At 45.1% G+C, this 17,806-nt stretch overlaps 1 protein-coding gene across 4 annotated transcripts in view; it reads left to right on the plus strand.

The window, feature by feature from the left end:
* Positions 1–2,323: 2,323 nt before the first annotated feature.
* The window catches only part of DHDDS (dehydrodolichyl diphosphate synthase subunit), a 32,444-nt gene continuing 16,961 nt past the window's right edge, over positions 2,324–17,806 (plus strand). For 3 of the 4 annotated variants that reach the window (XM_059135401.1, XM_059135403.1, XM_059135404.1), the window contains exons 1-6: positions 2,324–2,424; positions 2,937–3,051; positions 5,338–5,454; positions 8,308–8,450; positions 11,955–12,071; positions 13,002–13,103. In XM_059135401.1, coding sequence (XP_058991384.1) covers positions 2,989–3,051; positions 5,338–5,454; positions 8,308–8,450; positions 11,955–12,071; positions 13,002–13,103 — 542 coding nt within the window. In that variant the 5' untranslated portion in view covers positions 2,324–2,424; positions 2,937–2,988. Of the gene's footprint in view, positions 2,441–2,936; positions 3,052–5,337; positions 5,455–8,307; positions 8,451–11,954; positions 12,072–13,001; positions 13,104–17,806 lie in introns of all 4 variants that reach the window. The other variant, XM_059135402.1, reaches the window with a different exon arrangement.

The following is a 17,806-nucleotide window of genomic DNA, read 5'->3' on the forward strand; positions in this document are numbered from 1 at the left end:
TGCCAAAACCATTCCTTGATGTGATTCATATTAATATGCTTATATTTGGTTGGAATAAACCTACTTGAATCTCCAGTCTTAGGGTAGAGAGCAGCAGAAGCAATGAAGGGTGGGGGCCTTCCATATAGAAAGTAGGGTTGGGAGACCAAGAAAGGGAAGATGAATGTATATCCAAGTCACTCAGGAACTTTTATGCAGGTGTAAGAAACTTACGTCAAAGCGGCCGCAAGATTGTTTAATAGGAGACGGACGAATGTAACTCCATGTTTACTGCTAGAAACCAAAGCTTTGTGTGAAATCTTGAATTTTGAATTTATGGCGGGGGGGGGGTGGTGGTAGGAAAGCTGTACCTATCTGTTCTTTCCCTGATTCCTTCCCCTCCTTTCTGAACTGCAGGAGACTGAGCCCCCTGGGGCTTTAGTAACTCCATCTCTGGGGAGTGTTTATTTGATGGTTGATTTTGCTGTGCCAGATAATTCCTTTCCCACTTGCTATTGTTTTGTAACACACATGCTGTCCCTTTTCCCTTCTCTTTACCCTGGGAAAATACAATGAATAAATAAAAACTTATTGGTACTGAAACTGTCCTCTTGTTGGGTCTTTAGGCTGTTTTTTCTTCTATAATTCCTACCTTCTTGGACTGGGACTCAAGTCAGGGAAGAGCCATTACAGTTCCTGTTCAGCCATTTTGTTAAAAATGAATTTGAAAATTCAGTCCTCTTAGCACCTCATTACAGTGGAGTTTTGTTTCTAGTTAAGGCCTCTTGTCCTGTTCCTTGGAAGCTGCCACATTCAAGAGGGGATTAGGAGCATGGCATGCATAAGAATGGGGTTGCCTGTGCCACTGGCTGGGATGAAAGGATGGGGCCATGGCTTGGGGCATGAGACCCTAATACTTTCTCCCCTGCTCCTCAAAGCCTTTTACAAATCTTAATTAATTAGCCCCCTGCAGCACCCCAGGCAGGGAAATAGTGAAACTAGGGAAATTGAGGCCAGAGGAAGTAACACTGATTAGCTATACAAAAACGTTAACATTTTCTTGGAGGCCAAGTGTGGTAGCTTTCTAATGAACATTGTATTTTAAAACATCTAGCGTCCCCCCTCCCCGACCTTCCCCAACAAGGGAGGGGATTTTTTAAAAAATTCATTGGAGGCGTGCCATCTAGTACACAAAGTGCACAGGAACGGCAGGACAAGAGTAAGAAGTTTCATACATGCATTCCAGAAACTTCATACCAAAAGTCAAAACTGACCACGGAAGTAGCTGAAAGCAAACTGCAGGGCTTCAGAAAATGGTCTTCCTGCAAAATTGATCTAATCAGCTAGACTGAAACTTAATTCTCAGGATGCAAAGCAGGAAGCAGGGAAAAGCTTGAGACTATTCATGGGGTGGGTTACTCCTCTCTAGGGCTTTCTTTGATCACGTGTGTTAAAAGTAACCCTTTCACGTGACATGATGAACTGGGAGCTACCAGTGCAAGAACTCTTCCTGGCCTTGTTTCCTTGATGAGACTACAAAGTGAGAAACTACAAGAAGGTTCTTTAGAAATTGAAAACAATTTTTTTAAATTTATTTTTATTTATTTATTTATTTTCAGAAAATTGAACTCTTTTTAGTTTCTTTTGTGAGTCCCTCAAGTTCCTGCAACAGTTTTCCTTAAAGGTTACAGAGCTTAATGCCTTTGATCTTTCGATCAGGGTTAACTGATGGCCTTTCATTGGTCATTCTTAGAGCTCTTCCCAGCCTCAATCCCATTTTGAGTTGCTCTGGGCAGGTCCTGAATATGAAAAGCCCAAAATATAAGTGCTTTAAGTCACAAGGTGCATTGATAGTAAGTGCGTCTGTGAGACAGACTAGGGCTAGGAAGTTAACAAGCAATTAAATCCACTAAATAAAACTACAACATGTAAATACAGAATTTAAGACTTGAACCAGGACTCCCAACGCCCACTTCTCAGGACTTCCAGCAAGCAGCCCCATTTCTTAACAGTCCTAACCTGCCACCAGCTGCTGCTGAGCCCTTGCGCTTCTGACATGGGGATCCCCGAACTCTTGCCCTGTGGGGCAGTCTGCCTGACACCTCTGATCTGGTTCTACAGACCTCCGGGCTCCCCCAGGTGATCTGAACCCCGCCACTTGGCCCGGAGCCCGCTCCCCTGCCCCCTCAGTCACGTGAGCGCGGCGCTCGGTCTTTCGCTCGGTCTCCACCTCTCTCCCTCCATCCTCCTTTCTCGGATCCCGGGAGGGCGAATTTCGCCCGCAACGCTAGCACCGCCCCTCCTCCCAGCCCGCAGGCGCAGGGCGGAGCCCCGCCCATTGGTTGACAGAGGGGGCGTGTTACAGCGCCCAACGATGACGTGTTCTTCCAGCGCCACGTCGTGAGGAAGTGGAGCAGTTGGAAGGCGCCGGGCGGATCGGAGCAGGTGCTGGGTTCAAGCGGTGGGCGAGAGGGGAGACTGCTGGGCGGGGAGGCGGCTGTGGGAGAAACAGAGGGGACAGTGGAAGAGATGAATGAGGGAATAAATAATTTGGAGAATACTGAGATTGGAGGTGACGGAGGCGACACCTGAAAGGATTAGTGTGTTGGTGCGCAGAATGGGAAACGGTCTCGGGGAAGATGGAGAAGAAGGAAACCGGGGAAGGATCAGGATGTAGGCACTACGATGTGGCAGGAAGTGGACTGGGATGTTCAGGAACAGTCAGTGCAGATGCCGAGGAAAAGGGGATAGCAGCAAGGTCCACCAAGCCAAAACCAAGGAAAGGCCTCTGCCCCAAAGGTCTCATTGGCTTATAAACTCTGGGTGGTGAAGAATTACAGACCAGAGTCTTTGGATCCTAAACCTAGCCACTTTCCACAGTCCAGATAAATCTCTGCGAAGTCATCCGAAGCAGTTTGCAAGCTCTGGTGATTTAGTCTCTTTTTTGTTTATCCAAGGTTACCTGTCTGGTGTCTTCTTGTTCTGGGCTCATCTGCCAGGTCAGGAACGATGTCATGGATCAAGGAAGGAGAGCTGTCACTTTGGGAACGGTTCTGTGCCAACATCATAAAGGTGAGTACCACTTGGCCTCCTGGTTAGTTGGGTAATCTTGTGTCAAAACCTGTTATTAAAATTGAGTAACACATGACGTTAAGTGGAATTTAATAATGGAACCAATGGGGCGCCTGGGTGGCTCAGTGGGTTAAGCCACTGCCTTCAGCTCAGGTCATGATCTCAGGGTCCTGGGATCGAGTCCCACATCGGGCTCTCTGCTCAGCAGGGGGCCTGCTTCCCTTCCTCTATCTCTGCCTGCCTCTCTGCCTACTTGTGATCTCTCTCTGTCAAATAAATAAATAAAATTCTTAAAAAAAAAATAAAATAATGGAACCAATGAGTGTTTGAATTGCAAGGTAACTTCCAGGTCTACATCTGGCAGATTATTGTCCTAACGTTCACACTTTTAGGAACCCCAGGACCTCCCAATATCATTGAGTAACCTAGACCATTAGGTCTTCCTTATAAGGAGCTGAAATTTGTTAACTTGGAACTTTAATCTACTTTTCCTTGCACTGTTCTCTGGATTTAGATAGAATAATCATTCTTGATGTTGCAGTAGAGCATAACGGTTAAGAGTTTGGACTCTAGAGACAAACAGAATGGAAGTCTTGGTTTATCATTTACTAACCTATGTGACTTCATGTGGTTGTTTTGAGGATGAGATGAAACATAGACTGAAAACAGCACAGTGTCTAGCGTTTTTTGTTTTTTTTTTTAAGATTTTATTTTATTTATTTGTCAGAGACAGAGGGAGAGAGAGTGAGTGAGCACAGGCAGACAGAGAGGCAGGCGGAGGCAGAGGGAGAAGCAGGCTCCCTGCCGAGCAAGGAGCCTGATGTGGGACTCGATCCCAGAACCCTGGGATCATGACCTGAGCTGAAGGCAGCTGCTTAACCAACTGAGCTACCCAGGCATCCCAGTGTCTAGCGGTTTTTAATGACTGCTGTTATTGGGGCTGTTTTCAACTGTTTGAAGACTACAGTCATTCTATTTCCTACACCCCTTGCCCAAATTTTGCCTCCGCTTTTCTCTGAGGATCACAACAATGTTATATTTTCTGCATATAACAGGTTTGAGATTGACGCCAGGCAGCCTGGTTTTGTCTTTCAGCAATCTGTCAGGCAGTGTGTAGCAGTGAACTTATGAGTCAGCAAGCCTTGTACCCCATCCCCCCACCGCACATTCATACACAAATGCCAAGTGATCTCTGGCAGACGGGGAAATAGAAAGCATCTTCCTGGGGAACCACTGCAGTCACATGTTAGGAAGAAGCTGCATGACTTGACTGGAATTTTTCTTTTTTTAAGACTACACGTGGAGAGGGGCACCTGGGTGGCTCAGTGGGTTAAGCTTCTGCCTTCGGTTCAGGTCATGATCTCAGGGACCTGGGATCAAGCCCCATATCGGGCTCTCTGCTTAGCGGGGAGCCTGCTTCCCCTTCTCTCTCTCTGCCTGCCTCTGCCTACTTGTGATCTCTCTCTCTCTCTCAAATAAATAAATAAATCTTAAAAAAAAAAAAAAGACGTGGAGGACAAAAGCTGAAAATGTTGGAGAGGTATGGGGGAAGTAGTTAGTGATGAGGTCCTTCAGTGAGGAAAATTAGGCTAAGGAGTGCATTTTTGCTGTGATGGACAATAAAAGGTTGCTCTAAGCCAGATAAAACATTTTATTGGGTCCCCAAACTGTCTTATTTGTTTGCTTTGAAATGGCTCCTGACATTTACATTTTCTTGAAAATCCCAGTGTTCAGCTTCTCATGGGTATTTAGGGGAGTAACAACATTGAGCCCCCTTTTGTGGTCGGATAGAGTAGATTGCTCTTGTCTGTGGAGGATACCCTTACCACTGGACTGTAGCTGTCAGTATCGTTCCTGTGCCTTCTAGGTGGAGACATGAAACTAAAGTGGTGGTCAAGCGCATATGGTTAAAAGATGAACTCTGGAAGCATACAGACCTCAGTTTGAATAACCACTTGGACTTTTCTTAGCAGTGTGACTTGTGCAAGTCACTTGACCTCTCTGAGCCTATTTTTTCACCTATGAAATGAAGCTAATACTATTTACTTTATAGGTTTATATGAAGCAAAAACTGAGATGAAGGATAAAAAGCCTCGTATAATACTTGGCATGTAGTAAGTGCTCAATATAAATGAATTTATATAAATAGGTAAATACCAATTTATTGAGCCAGCAGCTCAAAAATACCCAGTTCTTTCTCATAGGAGCTCTTAACATCTAAGTCAAGCCTTTCAGCCAGGGGTTTATTGTCTTCCTGCGTGATTCATTTGTCTTCTTATTTCACAGGCAGGCCCAATGCCCAAACACATTGCCTTTATAATGGATGGAAACCGTCGCTATGCCAGGAAGTGCCAGGTAGAGCGGCAGGAAGGCCACTCACAGGGCTTCAACAAGCTGGCCGAGGTGAGTGTGGGCGGCAGCACCCAGCGGGAACAGTGTGTGGAGAATTGGACAATAGCTACAGAATCAGGCCCTGAGTTTACTGTGGAGAGTATATATATATATATTTTTTAACAGCCGTTTGTTGTAGTTTGCTTGCCTGCTTAGGTCTCATATCAGCATGAACAGAAATTAAGTTATATAGTGAATCATCCCAGAAAATTAGAAATAAGAACAAAATTGACTTCTCTTACCACCTCAGTAAACCAGCAGTTTATAGTTTTCTATGCATCACCCCCGTCCTTGTAATATGTTCTAACATGACTTAGTATTTGTGAAATTACACATGTATTTTTAGTTACCTTATTTTATGGGGTATTTTGGCAAGTCTTTTTCCAAGGTTGATATGTAGCTTTTCTAACTATATGTTTTAATGCCTATAGAATATTTTATTTCCAGGTTCTGACGTAATTTGTTTAGCTGCTCGACTATTATCCAATCTTATAAATAGTTCCATTTTAGAATAAATTCTTGGATGTAACATTTCTGGAGCAAAGGTAGGGTGACTGCCTATCCTGGTTTGACTGAGGCCTTTTAGTGCTTAAACTGGGAAGAGTGCCAGACAGCCTGGATCATCACTGGAAGCAAAGGCCAAGGGGATTTTATGCTTTTAATGCATGTTGCAAATTGGAAAACATTAAATTTAACAATAAGAACAGAATGTGGTCTGTCATTGTGAAGCTAACTTTAAGAAGGATGGAAATTCGGTCTGGACAGCCTTCAGCTTCCCAGCACAAGACCATGGCCTGATGCCAGGGCAGTGATACTTTTTGCCTTGAGTGAGTGGATGTGGGACTCACTTGAACACTGTGAGGAGGTCTTTAGGTTTGTTGACCTCAGCTTCTCTTCTGTGACTAAGTAAAAGGCAGTTTTGCCCAGTGCTTGGGAGCTTAAGCTCTGGAATCACTCACAACTTGTGGGCACCCCTGCTCTACCACTTCCTGACCCTGTGACCTGCAGCAAGTTAGACAGCTTCCCTTTACCTCCGTTTCTTCATCAGTAAAATGAGGACAGTAATAATCTCTACTTTCGGAGATTTTGCAAGGATGAAATAAGATGGCACTATGAAGAGTGTGTGGCAACGGTTTTGGCATAAAGTGCTCAGAAAGTTGGCGTTGTTACCATTCGCCGCTATAAAGACTGGTCAGTGGTAGGTTCCACCCCAGCTGTGCCGGCCAAAAGGTGGCTTCCCTGTCATCTGTGGAGCCTGAGTCTGTTCAAGTGTCAGTTTCTCACTGTAGTTTTCCCCAGGTGGCAATGAACTGGGTTGTGTGTATGTCTGTTAAGGGATTAGAAAGGCAGCTCACTTCAGCCTTGTTTCTTTAGGTTCAGTTCTGATTGAATGTCTTCTGTTCCTTACCCTTAACCTCCAGGCTCCCTGTCTCAACACTGTTAGTCTCAGCTCCAGTTAGTTCTCTGCCTTTAGTGGTTCTGGGTTAGAGCACCCCCAAAGGTTCATTTATTTATTTATTTATTTGTTGAAAAGATTTTATTTATTTATTTGACAGACAGAGATCACAAGTAGGCAGAGAGGCAGGCAGAAAGAGAGGAGGAAGCAGGCTCCCTGCTGAGCAGAGAACCCGATACAGGGCTTGATCCCAGGACCCTGGGATCATGACCCAAGCCGAAGACAGAGGCTTTAACCCACTGAGCCACCCAGATTCCCCAAGGACTGGGTTTAAATATGAGTTTCACTTCTCTTTTCGAGGTATAATTTCATACGGGGAAATGCATTTTGTTTTGACCGTTGCATTTACCTGTCTAATCCATACCCCTGTCAAGATAAAGAACATTCCCATCTCTCCAGAAAGTTCCCTTGTGCCCCTCCTCTCCCAGTCAAACCCTGTCCCATGTCCTCTTCCCCTCTTGAGGCAACCACTATTCTGATTTCTATCACTAGAGGTTAGTTTTTGCTGTTCTAGAACCTTATATAAAGGATTCATACAATGGAGTTGTAGCCTTCTGACACGTTTCTTCCACTGTCCAAGCCTGTTTTTCTCCTCTATAAAGTAGACTTGAAGTCAGCAGCACCATTCTCAAGAGGTTTTTCAGAGAATGGAATGAAATAATATATGTGAAAACCCTTTCTAGATTTAATGCTACACAGCTGTGTACTCGATGCCTTTATTCTTATAACTCATCAGCCTCTCAATCTGACAGGAAAAATGAGCTTATGTCGAGAGTAATAATTCCTTGTGTGTGGGTTTCTTTGTTTTTTGAGATTTTATTTATTTATTAGAGAAAGGGGGAGAATAATCAGGGGGCAGGTAGCAGAGGAAGAGGGACAAGCAGACTTCTCACTGAGGGTGTTGCCTGGTGTGGGGTTCATTCCCAGGACTCTAAAATCATGACCTGAGCTGAGGTCAGATGCTTAACTGACTGAGCCACCCAGGTGCCCCTAATACCTTGTGTTTTATATTGTCCTTCAGCCACCTTGTGAGTGATGGACGGTGCTCCTGTTTTACAGATAAGGAGAGTTAGGCCCATAGAAGTTAAATGATTTGCCTACCCTCACACAGCAAGTGCACGTTGGATTTGGGGACTGGAACCCAGATCTTGACTCTTGTCGGTAAAGGGTTCTTTCTAATAAACCACAGTTTACTCATTAAGTTCACATTTTTCAGTTTCTCAAGTGGTGGCTTTCTGCTTACTTGGTTTGTTATTCTGACAGAAACACTGGGGTTATCCTAGCTTTACTGGGTTTGGGGAGGAGAAAAGTCTGCCTCTCGCCTCCAGTGCGGAGTGGGAGCGGAGGCATCCCGTAATTTGCCTCCCTGCTCTTCCTCGTACCCTAGCTCCTTGCCTTCTCCCTCTCAGACCCTGCGCTGGTGTTTGAACCTGGGCATCCTAGAGGTGACGGTCTACGCATTCAGCATTGAGAACTTCAAACGCTCCAAGAGTGAGGTCGACGGGCTAATGGATCTGGCCCGTCAGAAGTTCGGCCGCTTGATGGAAGAACAGTAAGATTTTATCGGAGTGGGGAGTGTGCTCGGACCATAACCCTCACCCCTCTTATCTCAGGCTTATTTAAGGAACTCTAAACCCTTTTAATGTTAGTCAGATCTCTGATGGCATCAATGCAAGCTAGTCCCCCCCCCTTTTTTTTTAAAGTAGGTGTTTATCTGATGATACAGAGATATTTCACAGAATTCAAGACAAGTGTAACCAGCCTCAAGCAAAACTGAAACCAGGAATTGAAATCCATTAGCTAGGGCCTCTTCCTACTCTCTGAACTCCGCCTTTGACCGCTTCACGAGAGCAGCCCAGAATTAACTAAAGCCGTTAATTAATAGCCCACTTTACATTTCTACCCCACAACCAATAAACTATGATCAGGGGAGTAGCATCAGAGAAATGTTGGAAAAGTCCTTTTCTGCCATGTAATCATCCTAAAACATTACTATACTGCCCTATATATTCTCTTGGAAGGGACAGAATAATGTGTATGAGGCCTTTATGGGGAAGACTCAGTACTGTTCTTTGCTGTCACTAAGTTTAAACTAACTTAGGGAGCAAGGCTGGAAAGGGATAAAGAGGAAGTTTGATGGAGATGATTTGCTTCAAAGTGTGGAAACTTCCCCAGCCAAGACTGCTCCAGTCTTTATTACAACACTTTTCTGTGCAGCTCTTCCCTGTACCAGGACCCAGGGGGATGAGAGAACAGAGAGCCTAGAGCATTCGTGGAGCTGGGCCTAGAACAATTTTGTTATTTCTTTTTTTTTTTTTTTAAGATTTTTATTATATTTATTTATTTGACAGAGAGAGAGAGAGATCACAAGTAGGTAGAGAGGCAGAGGGAGAGGGGGAGGCAGGCTCCCTGCTGAGCAGAGAGCCTGATGTGGGGCTCTATCCCAGGACCCTGAGATCATGATCTGAGCCGAAGGCAGAGGGTTAACCCACTGAGCCACCCAGGTGACCCAATTTTGTCATTTCTGTTCCAGGGTGGATTTTGGGTTGGGGAAGGTAGTCAGGGGTAGGTCCATAATAGGATAACAAGACTTGGCCACAGACCTAGCTTCCTGGTCCCCAACAGAGCCCGTGTGGCTCAGAGTTCCCACCCAAGGGCTGGGTTTGGAGGCATTGGGGGCACTTCCCAGGTATTCAAATTCTTCTGTATGTCACATGTACAGAAATTCTTCTGATCACACTGTGTGCCAGGCCCTAAGCCTGGCATGTATTTTCATTTAATATTCACATTATCCTATGAGAAAGAGATTATTATTACCTAGTTGTAGAGAGGAGAAGAATGAAAACCAGAAAAGTTTAGGTGTGTCTCCTGGGTCACACAGCTATCAGACAGGCAGAGGCAAGACAGACAAGACCTTTCCAACTCTAGAGCTGAGCTGTTGTCTGCTACACTGCTCCGAAAGACAGGAGGTAATCTCACAGTTCCTGAGAGATCAAAATGCATGGCAGTATAGGTGCCTCTGAGATTGCGCTAATCAGTCAGCAGGAGAGAAAATGGTCTTAAGTTCTAAAGTCCTGGACAGAACAAGAAGAAATGTTTTCAGTGGTTTTCCAGCAATGTGCAGTAGACCCTCAGAGTTCTGAGGAGTGGGTGTGCAAAAAGCCAGAGGGAAGGGGGCACAGGGTGCTGGTTGACATTTACCTATTTTATATATTAGGCTTCTGGTTTTTTGGTGTGTTTTTTGTTTGTTTTTTTTTAAGATTTCATTTATTTATTTAACAGAATGAGAAAGAACACAAGCAGGGGGAGTGGCAGGCAGAGGAAAAGGGAGAAGCAGACTCTCGGCTGAGCAGGGAGCCCTATGCGGGGCTTGATCTCAGGGCACTGAGATCATGACCTGAGCTGAAGGCAGGCACTTAACTAGCTGAGCCACCCAGGTGCCCCTGGGGTTCTGTTTAATGTGTGACTTAAAGAATGAGTTCTTTAATGAGTTCACGGGACTAGTTTAGTTTCATCAGTTGGGAGACAGCCCTAGTGGATAGAAGCACAAGGCATGCCCATGGTGTGGAAACCTCCCCAGTTAGCTTATGGCAGAACCAGGTTGGGAACCTGGGTCTCCTGGCTCCTTGCCAGGGCTTTTGCCTCTCCTTCCCTGTAGACCTCACTCAAGTAACCCGACTGTTGTCTGAGAGTAAACACTTACAGGTACATCCTCTCCCTCAACACAGGCCAGTGTGGAGAGTAGGACAGGGATGGTTATTACCCCAGTTCACAGGGTATGGGAAACTGAGGCTGAGAGAGGCTGTTATACAAGGTCATCCAGTAAGGGCTGCCTCTAGGATTTGAATCTAGCTCTTTTCATTCTGGTTTTGCCTTGATCCCGAGTATTCATTTGTCTACTGTAGCAGCTTCGGTGGATTCATGAAAACAGGTGGCTAGATCTTGCTTCACTCTGGAAACAGAGTGATGCAGGTTATGGAGTGGACCCGCTATGGATGCGGCCTTGCACTCTGGACCAGGGATCTCAAGGACCTGCCCGCCCTACGGAATCTTCTTGTTACTAAGTTCCCATTTAACAAACACTTGTCATTCAGTTTTTCCATAGTGTCCCCAGGTGAAGGGAGCTGGTTGGGTTACAGAATTCATGCCCGCTGTGCAGAGTTTGGGAATAACTTATGGAGGCAGCAAGATACCATGATCCAAAAGGACAGGCCCAGGAACCAGGCTCCCTAGGTTCAGCTTTCCACTCACCACCTGTCTGATGTTGAGTAAATTACCTAGCCTCCCTGTGCTTCAGTTTCCTCGTCTATAAAAGAGTAATGATAATACTGTCCCCCTTAAAGGCTGGTGTAAGGATAGAATGTACTGATGCGTATAAAGCACTTAGACCAGTGTCTGGCACTTAGTAAACATAAAATTAATCTGAGGGGGCGCTTGGTGGCTCAATGGGTTGGTCTCAGGGTACTGGGATCAACCCCGCGTCGGGCTCTCTGCTCGGCAGGGAGCCTGCTTCCCTCTCTCTCTCTGCTGCTCTGCCTACTTGTGATCACTCTCTCTCTGTCAGGTGGCTAAATAAAATCTTAAAAATATATAAAATTAAATTAATCTGAGATGTTGCTGTTATTAACATCTTTTATCAGAAGGTACAGAAGTAACGAACAGTATAGCTCCTGCCCTTGAGTTCATTCCCTTGTCAGAACGGGACAGAATATATAAAATGTAACTTGCCGAGGACACTTGAAGCGGTGTGATGTGTGGTAAAGAATTCGGGTTCGGGTTCTTAAATCAGGCAGACCTGGCTTTCGGTCCTGATACTGCCCTTAATGGCCGGCTGACCTTGGGCCGTGTCTGCCTGCCTGTCTGAGTGTCTGTCTCCTGCAGTAGAATGAGGAATGTGGCAGACTCGGGTCAGAGTCATTGAGGGGATGCGGTGACACAGTGCACCTGGGACAGTGCCTGACACACAGGGCAGCACTTAGGAACTGGCAGTTGAGTGTAAGCAGTTCTCCAGGTCCATGGACTCTCTGTCCCAACCCTGCCTCCTTTTCCTGATCAGGGAGAAACTGCAGAAGCATGGGGTGTGTATCCGGGTCCTGGGCGATCTGCATTTGTTGCCCTTGGATCTCCAGGAGCTGATTGCACAGGCGGTGCAGGCCACCAAGAACTATAACAAGTAAGTGTTCCCATTTCCCCGGAGCATCCCAGAGTGGTCTCTGACTCCCTGCTAGCTTGAGGGAGACATGCTGGGCTTTCTTGGTATGCATTTGGTACAAGAGGCCAGGAGGGGTTGGGAATGCTTAGAGACCTCTTCCGTCTGCAGGGCGGGCTAGAGATGGTTTTTACTACCTCGTCAAATGTGTGCGAACATACACATAGAGTGTTTCATCCTCTTCCTCCACTATGCGCCTACCCTCCGTGATGCATACATATACATAGGTTACATATGCACATATATGTAATAATCATTATTATTAGTTTTTTACTTGATGGGCTAGGGTCGAAATGAGCATTATAGGGTGGATAAGCTATGGATGTGGCCTTGAGCTCTGGATCAGAGTACTCTAGGACCTGTCTGATACCCCGTATTATAATATATTTTGTTTCTGTCTATGGTATATCTCTGTCTCTGAAGGCAGATCCTTCAAGAAAATCTTTCTCTGTCCCACTCCTTTAACCCATGGAGAGGCTGATATTGGGAGGTCATGCAGATGCAGAGGTGACCAGAGTTCAGTAATCATATTTCATGAGGTGTGCCTTTGGAATATAATATGTGTTTGGCAGTGGACTGGATTGCATTAAATTTCCTTCCTGTTCTACTTTGCTTGTACTAGTATCACAGTGAATTCACGTCCTCTGAAAGCTGGTTGGCAGCAGGAGAGAGGGTTAGGGGCAAAAGGGTCATTTAGTGTGTGTCTTATTACAAAATTAATAACATGTTTATTCTAAGAAAAGTTGGAAAACGCAGAGAATTCATGATCTCACCTTTCAGAGATATCCACGATTCACATTTGGGGTGTGTGTGTGTTCTTCTGGGAAAGCAGTACTCTACAGACAGTGACTTAGTCCCTTCCTCTGGTAAATTATTCTCTTCTTCCCTTCTCAGGTGTTTCCTGAATGTCTGCTTTGCTTACACATCCCGTCACGAGATCAGCAATGCTGTGAGAGAGATGGCCTGGGGAGTGGAGCAGGGCCTGCTGGAACCCAGGTATCCCTGCTTGTTTAACATGATCACCGGTAGGGAAGCCAGGCTTGCCCCTCCTAAGCCATGTCCTTGGGCTGGAAGTCAAATGAGAGATGCATGTAGACAGAGTGAGGGCGTGACCACCCCCCCCACCCCCCCGCAACAGAGCTTAGGATAGGCTTACTGTAGCCTACTTCAGAATTTCTGTGTTCACCACAACTCAGGAAGCACCAGAGAAAATGGCGTAGCAGGTAGCAAAGCTGTGGCATTCACTAAAAAATGATGTCCTGGGCACCTGGGTGGCTCAGTGGGTTAAGCCGCTGCCTTCGGCTCAGGTCATGATCTCAGGGTCCTGGGATCGAGTCCCGCATCGGGCTCTCTGCTCAGCAGGGAGCCTGCTTCCCTCTCTCTCTCTCTGCCTGCCTCTCCATCTACTTGTGATTTCTCTCTGTCAAATAAATAAATAAAATCTTTAAAAAAAAAAAAAAATTATGTCCTTACATCTGAAACTAATATAACACTCATGTTAACTATATTGGAATTAATTTTTTTTTAAGGTTTTATTTTTAAGTAAGTCTGCACCTAACTTGGGGCTTGAAGTCATGACCCCGAGATCAAGAGTCTGGTGCTCCACTGACCGAGCCAGCCAGGTGCCTCTGGAATTCATTTTTTTTTTTTTTTAATTTTTAAAATTTATGTATTTAAAATAGAGAATGAGCAGGAGGGAGGGGCAGAGGGAGAAGGAGAGGCAGATCCCCCAACTGAGAAAGGAGCCCAACACTGGGCCTCTTCCCAGAACCGCCAGATCACAACCTAAGCCGAAAGCAGATGCCTCACCGACTGAGCCATCCAGATGGCTTAAAATTCACAAATTTTTTTAAAAAGATGGCCTCCAGGGCACTTGGGTGGCTCAGTAGGTTGAGTGTCTGACTTTGTCTTAGGTCATGATCTCGGGGTCCTGGGATCAAGCTCCCATATCAGGCTCCCTGCTCAGCAGGGAGTCTGCTTCTCCCTCTCCCTCTTGCTCATGTGTACTATCTCTGCCTCTCTCAAATAAAATCTTAAAAAAAAAAAAAAGAAAAGAAAAGATGTCCTCCATGGGGCATGGGGCTCTTGATCTCGGAGGTTGTGAGTTTATGCCCCCACATTGGGTGTAGGGATTACTTTAAAAGCAAAATCTTTTGGGACGCCTGGGTGGCTCAGTTGGTTGGACGACTGCCTTCGGCTCAGGTCATGATCCCAGAGTACTGAGATCGAGTCCCGCATCGGCCTCCCAGCTCCACGGGGAGTCTGCTTCTCTCTCTGACCTTCTCCTCACTCATGTTCTCTCTCACTGTCTCTCTCTCAAATAAATAAATAAAATCTTAAAAAAAAAAAGTTATAAAAAAAGCAAAATCTTTAAAAAAATAAATAAATAAAATCTTAAAAGAAAAAAAAAAAGGATGTCTTTCTGGCCCTTTGGCAGTGTTTGCCCTCGAATGATTTCTCAGGAATGCAGCTTGTGCTGGGTTTAGTCCTTTAGGTCTCTCATTTTACAGTTTCATGCAAAATTCAGGTATTTTCCAAAAAGACAATTATTCATTCCAAGCAGCATGTGGAGTCCCAACTATTAGAGCTTGAAAGATTTTGGAAGCCATCTAGCCTCTCAGTCCCGTCATGTTATTGTTAGTGTAACATTTAGTAATATTATTAATCAGCTAATAATAGCAAGAGTAAAATAACAGCAAAAATAACACAGGCGATGTGTTATGTTCTGTATTTTACTTAGTCCTTGATCTCATGTGTGAGAGGTTCAGGTGTTTTCTCCATTTTATAGATGAGAAAACCGAGCTGAGCGTTGAACGGCTTTCCCCAGACCATTCTGCTAGTGAGCGCCAGAGCTGACTCATCACTAGAGCTGTCTGATTTCAGAGTACCTGTCCTTTTCCTCTGTCACCTGGACCTTGGGACTCAGGAATTTGTCTGATTCCTTTCTTGGGTATAATTGATTTATCTGCAAAATTAAATTAACGATTAGAAAGTTGCTCAGTGAGAGTGGAATTAGATAAGCAGAAAAGGAGACTGTTTTTAAGGCTGTTCTGTAAATCCTTTTCCTCTCCAACAGCTGGGTGGTTTTCTGTGCCACATAGCTCATTCAGTCAGTCAGTCATTTATTCACTCAACAAACATTTTAAAAATGCCACATAAATGTAGGCCAAGCATGTTGTACAGAGTGGGTACAGTGGCAAAAATAAAAGTATGTATGTCCTGTGCTCAGGGAGCTCTGGTAAAGGAAACAGGCCATAATCAATATTATACACATTGACATACAATTATAATGGTGACCAATGTTATAAAAGCATCAGTGCATGGTACAAGAATTTAGAGTAAGAGGAATAGACCTGGTAGGGAAGGCTTTGCTAGGGAAATGATAAGTGGCCAGAGAAGGAAGGAAAAGCAGTACCCGAGGAAAGAGGCAGTAGTAGTGTGAGGAGGTTGTCGGTAACAGAAAGGTTGTTGGGATAATTCAGGTAGGGATTACCTGGAATGGAGCTTGCATGGTGGTGGTGGTGGAGGAAGAAGTCAAGTAGACCGCATCGAGTGTTATGAAGTAGATAAAATTGAGAGGCCTTCATGGGCCAGGTCTGGAAAAAAAATGTGGTATGTGAGACTCCAGGGTTTTTGACTTCCGAAACAGTGCACAGCGGTGCCCTTCCCTGTGCTAGGGATCTCCGAGGGAGGATCCAGTTTGAGAAAGAAGGTCAGCAGTTTGATTTGGGATAAACTGTAGATGTTGAACGTAGATGTCAGAGTCTGGAATGAGAGAGGGGGAGGGCCAAGGATGGAGTTTTGAGAAACTCTGAGTTGTGCTGGCTGGGTAGAGGAGAAGAAGCCTTAAGGGATAAAAAGGATGAACAACCAGAAAGGCAGGAAGAAAACCAGGCAGTCGGTATTATGGAAGCCAAGAGAAGAGGGACTTTGCTGGTGCAGGGTGGGAGGAAGGGGGCATTGGTGGGAGCAACAGTGTCGAATGCTCTAGAGAGGTCAATTAAGCTATGGATTGAAAGTGAACTGTTGGTGGGGGGCGCCTGGGTGGCTCAGTGGGTTGGGCCGCTGCCTTTGGCTCGGGTCATGATCTCAGGGTCCTGGGATCGAGTCCCACATCGGGCTTTCTGCTCAGCAGGGAGCCTGCTTCTCTCTCTCTCTCTCTCTCTGCCAGCCTCTCTACCTACCTGTGATCTCTCTCTGTCAAATAAATAAATAAAATTTAAAAAAAAAAAAAAAAAGAAAAAGAAAATGAACTGTTGGGGAAGAAATTAAGATGCTGGTTAAGTCAGTGGAGGGCGGGCAGGAAGATGAGAGATGAAGAGGAACAGGGTTGTATGAGTAGGTGCAGGTTTTTGTGATTTTCTGATTCTTGACCTAGGGGGTGATTTCATAGTTGTTCCCAGTACTATTGTGCTTTCCAGTTAATGTTTCATTTAAAGAGACAAATGTTTATGCTGGAAAGAAAGAAAGGTTTTGGCCAGTAGATTTGTGTATATTCTTGCCTGGGACTAGAACTCTGATCATGCCTCTAAGTTCAGTGTTCTTTTTTTTTTTTTTTTAAAGATTTTATTTATTTGACAGAGAGAGAGAAATCACAAGTAGGGAGAGAGGCAGGCAGAGAGAGAGAGAGGGGAGAAAGCAGGTTCCCTGCAGAGCAGAGAGCCCGATGCGGGGCTCGATCCCAGGCCTGGGATCATGACCTGAGTCGAAGGCAGAGGCCCCAACCCACTGAGCCACCCAGGTGCCCCTAAGTTCAGTGTTCTTGATACTCATACCACAGTGACAACCACTGACCTTTATCTCGTCTTTCTTGCCCAGGAAGTTTTCCCATATTAATTTTCTTTGCCTTACGTGGCTTAGGAACCTGCCTACGTGGATTAGTCAAGCAGATAGATAAAGTGTGGGTGGGTCAGGGTTGCCAGGGAAGGAGGCTGCAAGCTTAGAAAGATTAGTGTTCTACTTGGACTGGGCTGATCGGAGCCCCAATATGGACATACTTTTATAAAGGTTATACATGTTCATCAGAGAGGATTTACAAACTACTGGATATAGAAAGATGAAAATTGGGTGCCTGGGTGGCTCAGTGGGTTAAGCCGCTGCCTTCGGCTCAGGTCATGATCTCAGGGTTCTGGGATCGAGTCCCGCGTCGGGCTCTCTGCTCAGCAGGGAGCCTGCTTCCTCCTCTCTCTCTCTCTCTGCCTGCCTCTATGCCTACTTGTGATCTCTCTCTGTCAAATAAATAAAATCTTTAAAAAAATAAATAAAAGACTTTAAAAAAAAAAAAAAAAAGAAAGATGAAAATTTAGGTCTTCCAGGATCAGCAACACTCCTGGTAACACTTTGATTTTTAGGATGTCTTTGTAGGTCTTACTGTTTGCTTAGATATGTGTGTGTGAGTTTAATCAACTGAGTGGATTTTTCCCATCAAGTTGGTAACAATGTCTGTTACCTGTATTTACGTTCTAGGTTGTTTGCAAGTACATTGTCAAAAACTTTTTTAGCCTGTAAGCTCCTCACATTCAGAAAACCAATATGTATTTGTTTCTGAGATCTGTTTCCAGTGATCCATTCACTCATTTATTCAAACTTGTATCAGGTCTTTCTCTGTCCCAAGAAGTTGCCATGCTAGAAGGGCAAGAACACAGAGTTGAAGGTTTCATGGGGTTTGCCCTCAGGCAGCTCCGAGTCTGGTTCATGTA

Source organism: Mustela lutreola, chromosome 10, assembly GCF_030435805.1.
Source record: "Mustela lutreola isolate mMusLut2 chromosome 10, mMusLut2.pri, whole genome shotgun sequence".
Classification (NCBI taxonomy): Eukaryota; Metazoa; Chordata; class Mammalia; order Carnivora; family Mustelidae; genus Mustela; species Mustela lutreola.